Source organism: Anopheles cruzii, unplaced genomic scaffold, assembly GCF_943734635.1.
Source record: "Anopheles cruzii unplaced genomic scaffold, idAnoCruzAS_RS32_06 scaffold00502_ctg1, whole genome shotgun sequence".
In the NCBI taxonomy this organism is placed as follows: Eukaryota; Metazoa; Arthropoda; class Insecta; order Diptera; family Culicidae; genus Anopheles; species Anopheles cruzii.
This window is the reverse complement of record NW_026454104.1, coordinates 1-13,480: the sequence shown is the minus strand read 5'-3', so window position 1 is coordinate 13,480 and position 13,480 is coordinate 1. Positions and strand designations below refer to the sequence as shown.

The following is a 13,480-nucleotide window of genomic DNA, read 5'->3' as shown; positions in this document are numbered from 1 at the left end:
GGAGACGAGCAACAACCGCTCCCGACGGTGGTTTGTTCGAGACTGACTGCGAGATGTTCACTTTTATGATTATACTGTACATTTTTATGATGTTCTATCTTTGTGGTTTGTTTTTATCCGCTCGCCGGTCCGTCTTTGGCTATCGTCCAACGGCCAGTACCTTGGTGTATTCTAAAGTTGAATAACAAAAAAACTTGTGAAAAAAGAAACTATCTCCCGCTTGTCGGACAGCAGCACCAATCCTGCTCACCGGTCAATGTGCTAATGATAGAATAAAACCTCCTCTTAACGACCTCCATGCTCTGGGGACAACATCCTATTGTATATGGGAGTGACATACCTTATGTCGGGGATAGCATTTTGTTGTCTGTGTTTTGAAACCATGTTCAAATTCACCTTCATAATAAAAGCATATTCCTCTCCGTGAGCAGCGGAGTCCGGGTCAGAGCTGCAAAGACAAACAAGACCATAAAACAGCATCAAACTCTCATCCTCGCACGAACAGTAAAAACACACGAATAAGAATACCAAATATTCTGCTGAAACGATATAGTAAAGTTCATGATGTGGCCACGGGCTTCGAGTTCTTTTCACCGAAGACAGAACCACATTGGCCCAAGCCTTCGGAAAAGAATCACACAAAAATGTCGAAAGGATGTTTTAATTGAATTAATTAACCTGAAAATGTCATCTTTACGCTCCTAATTATGCCTCAGGTACGGTCAAAAGGTCGGTCCTCTTCTTCTGTCATGACCATTTTGCTGGTTTGTGTTCTTTGGACTTGATCATCGGCGCAGCCTAAAACTATTGAGATCGCCAAGCTCGTCCAACGTCATCCAATCTCCAGGTCCAACGTTCTAATAGAAAACGTTTCCCAATATCACCTTCACCTGACAACTCGACCTGTCGGCTCTCGGAAGTCAGCGTGGCCTCCGCCGGTACTTGTTGTTTCTTGGAAGACGATCGATTGGACCGGAAGGTCCTGGAACTCCATGCATGCCAAATACCAATGAATCCTTCGCCGATCATGGGGACTTCGATGTTGGAGTTCGTTCCTCAACCGCAGACAGGGGCGCGCGATGGCCATAGAATTTTAAAAAGCGGATGCTCTCACGGACTCCCGGCCAACATCGGCCACCCGATGGCAGCATATGTGTGAACGGCCCTCTTGCCGGAGAACGGAAGGCGCTACGAGGGAGGTGCATCATTTCTAATGCAAGGTGCGCCAACTGCAACACTTCGATTTCGGTTCTTTTTTTGTGCTGTCGTTAGAAGCTGATGGCTCACTCTTTAGGCAGTTGGTGTTTCACAACGTGACCAGACTAGCATTAATGTTTCATGTGATGGTACTGGATGGCTTTACTTTCGTTCTCGGGTTTGATGTTGATTGCTATCTTGGAGGGTTCTAAACACCAGTATCGAAGTTGTGCTCATGAAACGATCCCTCCGAGGCGATATCTTTTACAAGTTTTTGTATTAGAGCCGAATGTAGATTGCACGGCTAACGAACACTTCATCGAGTTTCTTAGTTTCTGGTCCGATGCTGAAATGCCGCGCATTTAGCTGTGTTCCATAACATCCTTTTTATTAGGTTAACACTTATGTAGGTTGTAAATGACTTAATGTAACACATGGGTCAATAAGTCCGAACGATAACGCTAAAAGACGCTTCTTCTACGAGGTCAAGTATTTATTATTTTAGCGGAATAAAGTAAACAGTGGACAAAAAACAAACCTTTCGTATTTCTAATCAATCTATTCGTTTTGCAATTGGTTGATAAGCATTTGGCATGCAATGGTGTTTGAACTTTCGGTTAACTTTTTTTTTAATATTTTAGAAATTTAAGTTCAGATCTTGGCGTGATGTTCCTTCTTAATAAAAACTGATTCCTTTTCCGAATGGAGTTAAATCAGAAATCTCCCTTTTATTCCATTAGCCCGTGGAAATTTCAATTTAATTGATAGCAAACACTGGATCGGTCCATCGGCATCGATTATCTTTGAACCGTGTTAAGAGCACCCGCATATTCGCCACATTTGCATTTTAGCGGCCTTTCTCAAAGCTGTCGGCTTCGTTTCCACTCTCTCCATCCAGTTCCGGAGCAAGCCAAACAAATTAAAGAAATCATCCGCATTCTTCTGCGCCAGCCTTACTCCATGCCGGTAACATAAAAGACATTATCACTCAGGTGACGAAAATTGTTTGGCCACCGCCACTACGAAGTGGTGCGGATAAATCACCGTTTGATGAAGAATCCTCCCGAAACCGGATTGGATGAGGTCTGATTTATCGAACGGCACTGGCATTTATTTTAGTGGATCGTTTCCGATAAAAACCGAGCCACCTGGTCGGGCTGACGAAGCTGTCACTGTCAATCACAACCGGCTCTTGGTCAGCTCTGGGTGGGAAACAAAAAAATGGCAAAACTGTGCATACTGCGGGAACACTCGAGCGCCTTCTGGAAAAGTGGACACAGCTGGCTATCTGGCTGCGGTAAATTACAGTATCGATAATGACACCGCGGCCATTGGACATGCCAGCCAGCTAGCATCCCATTAGTGTGGCTATTCGCCCGGCATGCAGCGCGAGAAAGTTGACAACAGCTTTGCAGTTTTTCACCGATCGGTTGGTGCAGTGCGATTTGTGCACCTTTCACCGCAGCCCTGCACTTACCGGCGAGCTCTGCATTTTCTATTTTCCAGCGATGCACCGCTGCACCGTAACTGACGCTGTCGGGTGCTACGCCGTGTGACGAATTGGAAATTATGATGCAAATTTTCTTTGCTCTCCTTCCGAGGCTTTCGTCGTCGATTGTGTCTCGTTCGCCGTCCGTTTCCCAGCAATCATCGTTCGGCTGAGCTTCATTGACACCAATGTTCTTGACGGAACGCGCCACTCCGAGCGGGGTCTTGAGAAATTGATTTCCAAAACGTGGTCACCCCAGGCGAAAGCTGTCAACAGGGATCCTCTTGCGATTTCCAGTAGAGCGCTCGTGAAGATCCCGCCAACAATCGGCAAATAGCGCCGTTTGCTAGACGGCTCCAGGGTGACGATGATTATTATCGGCGCAGTCTAGGATTACCTTAGCAAGCGGAGAAGAAAAGGCCAAAGCCAACTAACGAGAAGCCAACTGCAAGCCGCTCAATGCATGCATGGCCGCCTGCAGTGGTTCGTGGCCATCACCACGGCCGATGCCACCGCAAACGGTATTGCATCGCGTCGTCGACACCATGGAGGCCCAGTAGGCACCTGAGCAGTTGACCTTTGCAAACATCGCAAACGATGTGACCGTTGTGTGCCGAGACCCACGAGAAGCCTACAACGGGAGAGCCCCGCAGACCAATCAGCCACCCCTTGGTCGAACTCTGCGCCATCAGCGGGTGAGTGTCCTCAGCATCCGAGCCGCAAAGCGGAGCCTCTTCAATTGCGTTCAGCCCCCCACCGGAGTCGTTGGGATCGTGAATCGGTAGAGTACCGCTAGAATGGCTATGGCCACGCAACGAGCGACTCACGACGACCGCGACCGCGACCGCGACGACGACGAAGCAGAAAATCACGGTGGGATTTCCTTTTAAATTCAGAAAGCATGTTTAACCTCCGGCGAAATCGAGATTGCGATTTCCCATGTCCGACCCTCTTCCGTCCAAGTACGGAACTCCGGCCCACACACACACTTGTCTCTGTGTCTTAAACTTATTTCAATAACATCACCCGTTCGCTGAAGAGATGCGGAGAGAGGCAACGAAAGGTACCTGAGCCACATGGAAATTGGTTTGGCTGGGAATGGCGGATTGGAAAAATGGTGGATTCATCCTTGGTGAAGCGCCCGGAGATGAGATCCGTTCTTCCTCCGTTTGCCGTAGCAGGGTTTTGTTTGCTACCTTCACCATCGAACCTCTGGATCTTGTGGAGCCGTTGGAAAGGAGAGCTAGCGCTGGGTGGCTGATAAACGGTCGGTCGGTTGTGGTTTTTGGGAGTTTTCCATCGGGAACGGGATTGCGGAATCGGCGGACCTTGCGGTCCTAGGTGTAGGGAGATGACGGGTGTATGAGTTTGTTTACTTATGTGTGGCATTTGAGGTTTCTGTGGTATTGATACTAATATCATTTCTTCGCTTTCTGTCTCTGTTGGACTTCCACAGGTGAGGAAATCGATTCTGAATCGGATTTCACGCGGAATAGATTGATTGAGGCACAAATGCCGCAACAGGTTTGACATCATTCAGTCGTGGTTGGATGTTCACCGGACGTGGTGATTGACACGTGTACTCGCCCTTTTTTCTGCAAGGACTCAAAACCCTTCTACCTTTTTACGCTGTCAATTTTGGGACCAAAACAATTTGACATGTCCGCCACTGGAGTCCGGGGACGCTCGATGGCAGCTGCATTTCAATGTGGGTCATCGAAACACCACAAAATGTCATGTTGGAGTCGACATATGGAGTTTATTTCGGATGTTACCAGCCAATTGGGATACCCATTAGAATCGCAACCGCACATTCCGAACACTGTCAGCTCTGCGGACATGAAAACTAACATGCATCATAACTTAACGAGCTTTGGTTTTATTTTTAATCACCCGAAATATGGCCCACCATGGGACATTGGAAATAAGAAAAACGATGGAAGCGTTACCCAGCGAATGAAAAATTTGCGCAAAAGTTGCACTAATGTCTGCTGAAAGATTATAATTCATAATCCACCACGGACCACAGTTTTACCAGGCATAGAGTGCTGTGCCAACGGCTGTGGTGTATGGCCAAATGCCAAAAGAAATAAAACCCGACCAACGCGGCACGACGCGAGCTGCTTGGCCGACGGGAAGTCAGCCGGGATCCATCCGGCGTACGGAAATTTTATTGCCAATATATAAGCGGCGCATCTTCTTCAGGCAGCCTCGCAGAGATATCTCCCCAGGAGTCACAACTGCAAACGGCACACAACGGCACAAGGCGTACGTAGGTTGTTGGAACCGTTGGGCGACATTAGGATGTTGGTGGTTAACTTCACGACTTCGGAACCGCAGGCAGCCATCGTTGGGCGCGATTGCATACTTCCTTAGGCCGGTCACGCAGCGGAGGTTCGTTCTGCAAAAGGAAGACGTATAGAGTACGCTACTAATTGCATTTGCACGGTATGGTAAATTCTGACGGCAAGAACTGCGCAAAGAGACCAAAAAGAAGAAGACCATCGTCTTGGCGCGAGGTACGCCGAAGGTAAATTCTTGTCGTTCCCTTCCGGGCGTGTTTCGGTAACGGCGTAGTGACGCTCGCAAAACTTTTCAGCACGACCCCGACAACGACATCGCTGATGGCGGAGAACCTGCTCGCGGCAGAAAAATTACGTGCAGCGTTCTTCACTGGAGCTTCGTGATGATAGCGACCAATCGATGACACGAAACGCGACTGCTGCTGTGGGTGAAGGTGGTGGTCGAGGGCACTGTACCGAAGACGTTTGAAGAAGAGACCTCTTCGGGCGCAATAAACAACTGAAACAATAATAATTGTCGTGATTTGAAGTCACGTTCGGCCGAGAACATTAGCATGTTTCGTTTTGTCGACCTTTCTTCGCCAGCGTTCCCTGGTGGCATCTGCCGGCATGATGGCCGTGGATCGGTGATTCTGGGTGCCCGAAGAATCGGGGTCGTCTGACGGGGAGCGATGGGGTTACCTCAGGTTCACGAGTTCCATCAACGGGGGTTAGAAACGACCGCGGCTGAGGGGCCGTGTAGGGTACTTTTAATTACATTTAAAAGGAAACTAAACGAATCGACTCTAGAGCACTTAACGCACATATCTGACACCATGAGTTCCCGCGGCCTTTCGCCACCACGTTGTGTGCCGCTCCACCGCTGTGGGTCACGTCGTCGGGTGTCAAAGAAGCTGCGAACTGCCCAACGTTGCTGCGCCGACCATTGGCTTTTGGTGTTTTATATTCAACCCTAAATGTAATGTGCCGACCATTGGCCCGACTTCTCTCGTTCTCTCGTATCTACGAGCTTTGGAGTTATTTCTTTCCTGTGGTAACGCGCGTGTTATTCCCAGGTTTGTTCTTGGGTCCGCTGTCAAGACCTGACTCCCGCTAATGGACTCTCGCGCCTTGCTCGGGCAGCAGGCAAATGAGATATGAGGTGGTCAAAAGCTGACCGCATTGTGCGTGATCTGCTCCATTCCACATTTCAGGGTCCCGGAGTTTTGTCTTCTCCGGCGATAAGAAGCGATGAGCATAAAAAAGAGGCACGATTTCTGAATGCCTTAGAAGAACCGCATGAAGGAAATCACGGCGACGGCGGAGATTGCGGACAATACTGCGCTTTAATGGTCGTAATCTACGTTCAAATACTGACTGCGCTCCAATGATGGAACGGGAAGAACATTCCTTGAAGAAGGCCTTCTTCTGTGTCCGAGTTCTTACTTGTTTCGCGGTTTTTCGCTTCGAATGGAGGCTGCTACTCGAGGGATGAGCCAAGAGTATCGCAAATCAATGTCCAATGTCTAATGGATCAATTCCCGGTTCTAGACTCGGTTACCGACGGGCTGTGAACATGACAAAACTAACAATTAGGTTCGTCTTTCACGCGTGCTCATAGTTTGTGTGTTTCATCCTAAAGCACGCGTGCCTATGTCTTTTGAAGTTGTTCGTAGAGCGCGCGTTTCGGTTATCGATTTTACGATCCATGGTTGGAGATCCCGGAGACATAAAAGAATCGGGAAGCTACAAAACCTACAAGTTCCGTCATCTCTCCCAGGTTCCGGGATGAATCGGATTTTAACGACCGGCGGACCAAATTAGAGGTTCGTTTTTCCGGGGACAACGCTGTACGATGTGTGAACGCACGCGCGCTTTGTCTCAAAAACAGCGATTGCTGGACGGTCCAGGAGAAATGTAATGTCCTCAGTGACACAAAACAGACTATAAATTAAAGCTCATCAAGTCCCGCTGGTAGTGCTTTAGACGTCGGTTCCGCGATGCCCGTGGAGTTGAGTTTCTGTAGTGGTTGGGACGTGGCTATAAAATTAAGACATTAGGTAGTAGTTTCTTCATCGTGAATGCGGTAGTAAAAGTACACACGCGCTCTGAAGACAAGATTTCCCGAAAATTCTCGCGAAATCAAAATAGCCAAACACGTCATCAACGGATCGTTTCCCGCGAGATTGCGCTGGGCCGAGAGAACATGTCGTTGGTTGGTTCTGTCCGTGTGAGGAAGGAAAGTTTCCGCCGCAATTCGCGACGAAATGATGAGAAAATGTTCATCCAACATACAAGGGACCAGCAGGTCTCTGTATAATTTACTGTGTTTTTAATGAGTTTTTAAGAGCCACTCACAGTTTAGCGAACACCCCCAAACCTTAAGGTTGGCCAACATGGTTTAGCTTTGCTATGCTTTTACTTGACATCTTCCGCTGCGTATTAGTTTAGCTGAAAAGTCTCAAATGAAGCTACCGCCGTGATTTGAGGGTAAGCACAGTTTGGATTGGGAAAGTTTCTCGATGGAAGCCGATCGGGGCATCGCTAGTCCGTCCGCCTGGGCGACTGCATAAATTGCACAAATCCTGCAGTCCCACTGCAGAGAGGAGAGCACCTAACGAATTTAGCTTTCGAATGCAAATGCGAACGGGCCACAGTGTTGCGGAAGGCATTCAATGCGGACAGCATAAGCGGCAAAACAGGAAAAATCCACCGAAAGACGCATAAAAACCCCACGACCTTTACGTCGGACTTGTCTGGGTTGGTGATTCAGAATTCCGGATGTGAACTGGGTGCGTCTGTGCGTTGGGATGTTGGGTGAATTCCCGGGTCAGAAATATCCCTGAAATTCCTCCTAATTAAAATCGTTCCGAATCAATAACAAATAGTTCGGAGTGAAATCCTTTCATCTTTTCGCTTGGGCCCAAAAAACCCGATCAACGCGCGATTGTTTACGAGATTTTTGTATTCCAATTAACCGGCCGCTGCTGTTGTTTGCATCGTCCTTTTCGCATACAGGAAACCACTCGAATCCACCCGAATTCATCACCTTTTTTGCTCTACGAACGCTATCGGAAAGGTTTTTTTGCGGGCTGCTCGTCAGAGTGTCGATTCATCTCCCGGGCACCGGAATCCGGAGTCCTGATCCAATGAAAGTTGCTCGCCCATCAATGCCCAAGGATCGCGTCTAGCGAAAACAAAGTGGATCATTATTTTGGGTCATCCGTTAGGCATCCTTGGTCTTGCCCACAACATAGCACTGTGATCGATGCAATGTCTTGCAGCATTAATGCTCGACAGCATGCCGCGCGCTATTTGACTGCAGTTACGTTTTACCATGCGCTTCTCGTTGTGCATTGCGCGGGAAAATTGGTCGAATGAACGGCTGAATGTTCACACCGGCCCCGAAGATGTTCACGCCCAACCGAGTGATGCTCGTGACGAGCTCTTCGTCGAAAAGACGAATGTTTAGGCGCACGGAGATGCTTCATCACCGTTTGTCACCGGCTATCAACGTTCGAGCCAATCTCAGCCACTGAATATGCAATCCGCGGGCGGCAGTTGATTGAATTTTGGTTCAATTTGCACCATGTCCTTTGGAACGCACACACTACCTGCCGTTGTGCTGTGTTGTGTAATCATTCACTTTTATTAACCGTTGGAACCACCGACGTGACGATGGTCGGGTGCTCTGCACCAGAACAACTCAACCAAGTTCCGTCATTGGCCAGGGCTTCCAATTCGATTTGTTTCTCGAAAACGTGTACACAAACCAGAAACACTCCAAGCGCAAAGAAAACACAAAACAACCATAAGTCACACAAACGTCAGCACACCGAAACCCCAAGAAGCGGAAGGGCATCCCATTGTTTGCCTCGCCCTCGGCCGGTTGCTTTTATTATTAATTTTGTTTTTGTTTTCCTCCCGAGAGTTTGCCCTTTGACTGCCACTCGAAAGTTCAAGCACTTGCACTCGGCGCGACCCGAAGGAGCTGCTGCGACAGCCGTGCGTGGGGTTGCTGAGAGCACTGAGAGCGCGCGTAAACACAGAACATCAACAGGTGGTCAAGAGACGAACCTCGTTTTTCGTTTCGTTTCTCTTTGGTTTATCATCTCAAATTCGATCTCTGAGTCCCGCACTGAACCGCTTCCCTGTGGATCCGAAGTAAATGGAAATTAGAAAGCATAAGCTTAAAAGTTCCCCGCGAAGGAGGATGCCACAGGAGCGCACCCACCCGTTGGCCGAACATCGCACCGTAGTTTATGCTGCGCCTCATCATTGCCGTCCGCACCGTCGTCGTTATTTCCCAATGCCCTTAGCGTAAGGCAGATTCACGTTTTGCTTCCTTCACTGGAGCTGGAGGGGCTGTCGCTACGAAAGGCATTCGCGTCCATCAACTTGCCCTATTCCAAATGGGGCCAAATGTAATAAATTGTCCCCTCCGGTGGAGCACCGAACACAGCGACGGTGATGGTAGTTTGTCTGTGTGTTTTGCAATGCTCAATACCAGGCCTTGCAGCCTGCAGAAATGCCACGAAGACTCTGGGAAACTGTCTCGTTTGCGCACCAAACCAGCAGCGGAGGGCTTGGATTTGTCTTCTCTTGACAGCGTCGCCGCGAGTCGTGAGTGCGGTCTTTGCGCAGGCAAAACGACGGCTTAGCCATGGCACCAGCCAAAACGCTTTTGCTTCCTAGTCGAAAGACGGGATAAACATCAGGACTTAGAAAGGTCGTCGTCGTACCGTTGTTTCTTTGCTGGATGATGCTTCAACAACTTAAAATGGCAGCTGTCCAAGAGGATCTTAGTTTCGCGCCGTCGCTTCTTCTAAAGGTATCAAAACAGCGTGCTCAATTTAAATTGCCAGCAGCCCGAGCCAGCTGCATCCGCAGTATATCCAGCTGGCGAGGAGCCTCCATAATCACTGCGACCGATGCAAGGATCCATTTCACCCCGAAAACGGCTACTCCCGAAAGCCGAAAGAGAAACAAAAGTAAATTTAATGCATATTACTGCACACTGCTCCAAGCTTTGCGCAGATGGCCTGGTGCACGACCTGCCTCGTGCCTCGTGGGGTTTGGTTTCCGTTTCAATCTGCGTGTGGCGATCATGCAGCAGCCTTTTCGATGTGCCGCATCTTGTGTCGTGAGAAAATGCTAAGCAAACGAAGAACTCAAACACACACACACATTGCACGCCATAAAGGCCACCTGTCCGTGGGCAGTAGAAAGGTGCACATCTTCGTCGCAAAGCATTAATAATTAAGATCGCCGAGATACACTTTTGCGTTGGTTTCGTCGTTGGCGTATGTCATCAGCCCATGTAAATCTCCGACTTGACCCCACGCGCGGTGATCGGATGATGTGTGACCTCACTTTCCATTCCTCGCTCCATTCGAAAATGGGACGTTAATGGAAACAAAAATCATTAGAAACGTGTTGCAATGCCGCGGTGCCCGACGGACGACCGATCGATCAGAAGGGACTCCATTAAAATTCCCACGTCACGCGACGAACACGAAGAAGAAGATGAAACAGATGACGACGGGGAATACGAGGCTTATATTTTACTGTAGGAAGGATTTTTGGTTGTCGGATTGTCTTCAGGTGGCTCGTCGTCAGAAAGTCGTTACGACATTTTTCGCACAATTACGATTGATAAACACCCAAAACTGAAAGAGGCAACCCACACTTCGCTGGAAAGAACCTGAAGTCGGTCATCGATGGACGGGGATGGAAATGAATTTGTAGGTGATGCGGCCACTCGTCTCGACTAAACCACTAACTGGAGGATCGAACGATGGGAAGATCGGGGTGGGGTCGTCTTTTCACTCTAACTTTAGTTTGGCTGATTTCAAAATGTCTGTTGAATCGTCTAGATGTCTAAATGGCCTTTTCATTTCCCGTTTCTTTGCAGATCATTCAGATGTCGTCGTCCTTCAATGCACTTGGCGGCCGAGCGTATTTTGGTGAGGTGATATGAGGTGTCCGTTACCTGTGGAATCTACCCACTTTAATCCTGTCTACCACACGGCCTGCCGCGAACGTCAGCCAGCGTTGAAACGAGCGATGTGATGAATCGGCCACCCACCAAGACGGAATCTACGATCTGGACTAAACAGTACGCCGGACAACTTAGGCGGGGGAGATACGATCGCGATCCGGTCTATCCGTTGTGCTACAACAAAATCGGAAAGGATACGAAGAAACGCATAATGAGTACTTCGCGACGAATCACAATCACATCGACGCAGCACGTACGACGCCAATATCAAGGAAACCTCGGAACCGGCACCTCGGAACCAGATGGAATTCAACCTGTTGGAGATCAATAACACATTGCCAAACTTTAGCAGCAAATTACGCAAGATGGCCCGCTTCGTCATCGTGATCGTCCAAACGTTCATGGTACAGGAGCCCGAAACGTGAAGCACCCTGGGCGAGTGTCGCGCAAGGACATTTAAGGACCACGGATAGGTGAAATCGAATACGGATTTTGTTAATAAAATGTCTTCTAAATATGTACTTTATTAGTGCCTTCTTTAATATACGAGAGAAACCTTGAAATGAAAATGGAGCAAACAAATCTTAATGTAAATGTTTTCTGTTATTTACGCAAATCATTGAATTGGTATAAGCCTACCTAAATTTTGTGATGTGTAAATTATTTTATACATAACTTTCTCCAATTTCTCTAACAACAAAAAAGTTGTATTTTGCGTTCTACATAAATCACAAGGTATTCAAAAGAGGCAGTCAAAGAAAAATGCATGACTTTGTTTATTCGATGTAAAAGTGATTTATTTAGTGATTATCAAGAAACAAATTTTACGTTGTCGCAAACGATCGTGGATTAGCTACCGAAATAATACAGTTTCTTCTAGTTATCATTTAATTAAACACATAATTCGGTGGCATTGTTTATATTACTTGGGTGTATGAATGTTTACTTTTATTTCCAAATTTAAGTAAGATCCGAAAGCAGTTTGCATTGACGGTTAGAAATGTTTGAAAATTGCTTTGAAACTGTGAGTTCTAAATATTTGCTTCCACTACAAAAAACGCTTCCGCACCGCAACGCTTCGTGAAATATTTCATTGTTACATGAGCAGAAAGAGCCATAATTTTATTTTAGAGCAACGAAATGTCAAATGCAAAAGCAAAACAAAACCCGAATCTGACAGCCGGCAAAGTTTCTCAGAACCGTTTCTTCGTCAATATGAATCGCTTGCCTCTTCGAGTACGCCAGCTTTCGGAATGTTTTCGGGATAAATCGTTAGATCCGTGCTCGGTGGCCGATCAATCCATAGCTGCGATTGATCGCCTTAAACCTCTAAATGCATTCATTCGCGTAGCATCGGCCAAAGCGCGACAGCAGGCGGAACAATCGCAAGAACGTTATCGCAATGCTACACCGAAAGGTGTCCTCGATGGGGTAACCATTGCAGTGAAGGATAACTTCTGCACCAAAGAACTGCACACGACTTGTGCCTCTCGGTGAGTGTAACTCACTCCTACTTAAATTCTCTTAAATGACTCCTTTGTCGATGTAGAATGTTGGAAAATTTCATCCCCACGTACAATGCAACGGTGGTGGAGAGGCTGGAACAATCTGGAGCCGTTTTGATGGGCAAAACCAACCTGGATCAGTTCGGTATGGGATCCGGCTGCGTGGACTCCATTTTCGGCCCTACGCGTAACAGCTGGAGTGAAGACCTAACCGATGACCGGTTTCGTATCGCCGGTGGGAGTTCTGGCGGTTCAGCCGTTGCCGTTGCAGCTGGTTTGTGTTACGCGGCTCTCGGTTCAGACACCGGTGGATCAACGAGAAACCCGGCTTCGTACTGTGGAGTCGTTGGCTTGAAACCAACATACGGATTAGTTTCACGCTATGGCTTAATCCCGTTAGTAAACTCGATGGACGTACCGGGAATCATGACCCGGACGACTGAAGATTGCGCGGTGGTTCTAAATGCCATAGCCGGACCCGATGACAAAGATTCGACAACCGTTAAAAAGCGTTTTCTCCCTATAGAACTAGGAGACGGGTTAGCTTCGCTGAAAGGAATACGCGTAGGAATTCCGCAAGAGTATCACTGCGTTGGACTGGACAAAGAGGTACTGGAAACATGGACCATCGTAGCGGACATGATGCAGGCGGCCGGAGCCACGGTTTCTTCCGTCTCATTACCAAACACGGCATCATCTATTTTCGTCTATTCCATTCTCAATCAGTGCGAAGTGAGCAGCAACATGGCCCGCTACGACGGCATTGAGTATGGCCACCGTTCCAAAGAGGACGCAAGTACCGAGCAATTGTACGCCAAAACGAGGGCCGAAGGTTTTAATGACGTTGTTAAGAATCGAATCCTCGCCGGAAACTTCTTCCTGCTTCGTCGCAACTATGAAAAGTATTTTCAGAAAGCACTTAAAGTGCGGAGACTTATATCGGACGACTTTGTGCGTGTGTTCCGGGAGGTGGACGTTCTGCTAGCGCCGACCACGTTGAGCGATG

The 13,480-nt window shown here is 48.0% G+C and overlaps 1 protein-coding gene across 1 annotated transcript; it reads left to right on the top strand.

Annotated features, from left to right (window-relative positions):
• Positions 1-12,184: 12,184 nt before the first annotated feature.
• On the top strand, positions 12,185-13,474 carry LOC128276102 (glutamyl-tRNA(Gln) amidotransferase subunit A, mitochondrial-like; the record flags this gene model as incomplete). The annotated part of the gene is made up of 2 exons (XM_053014571.1): positions 12,185-12,462; positions 12,519-13,474. Coding segments are annotated over exons 1-2 (1,234 nt in total), but the record flags the coding sequence as incomplete, so codon positions are not given.
• Positions 13,475-13,480: the final 6 nt, after the last annotated feature.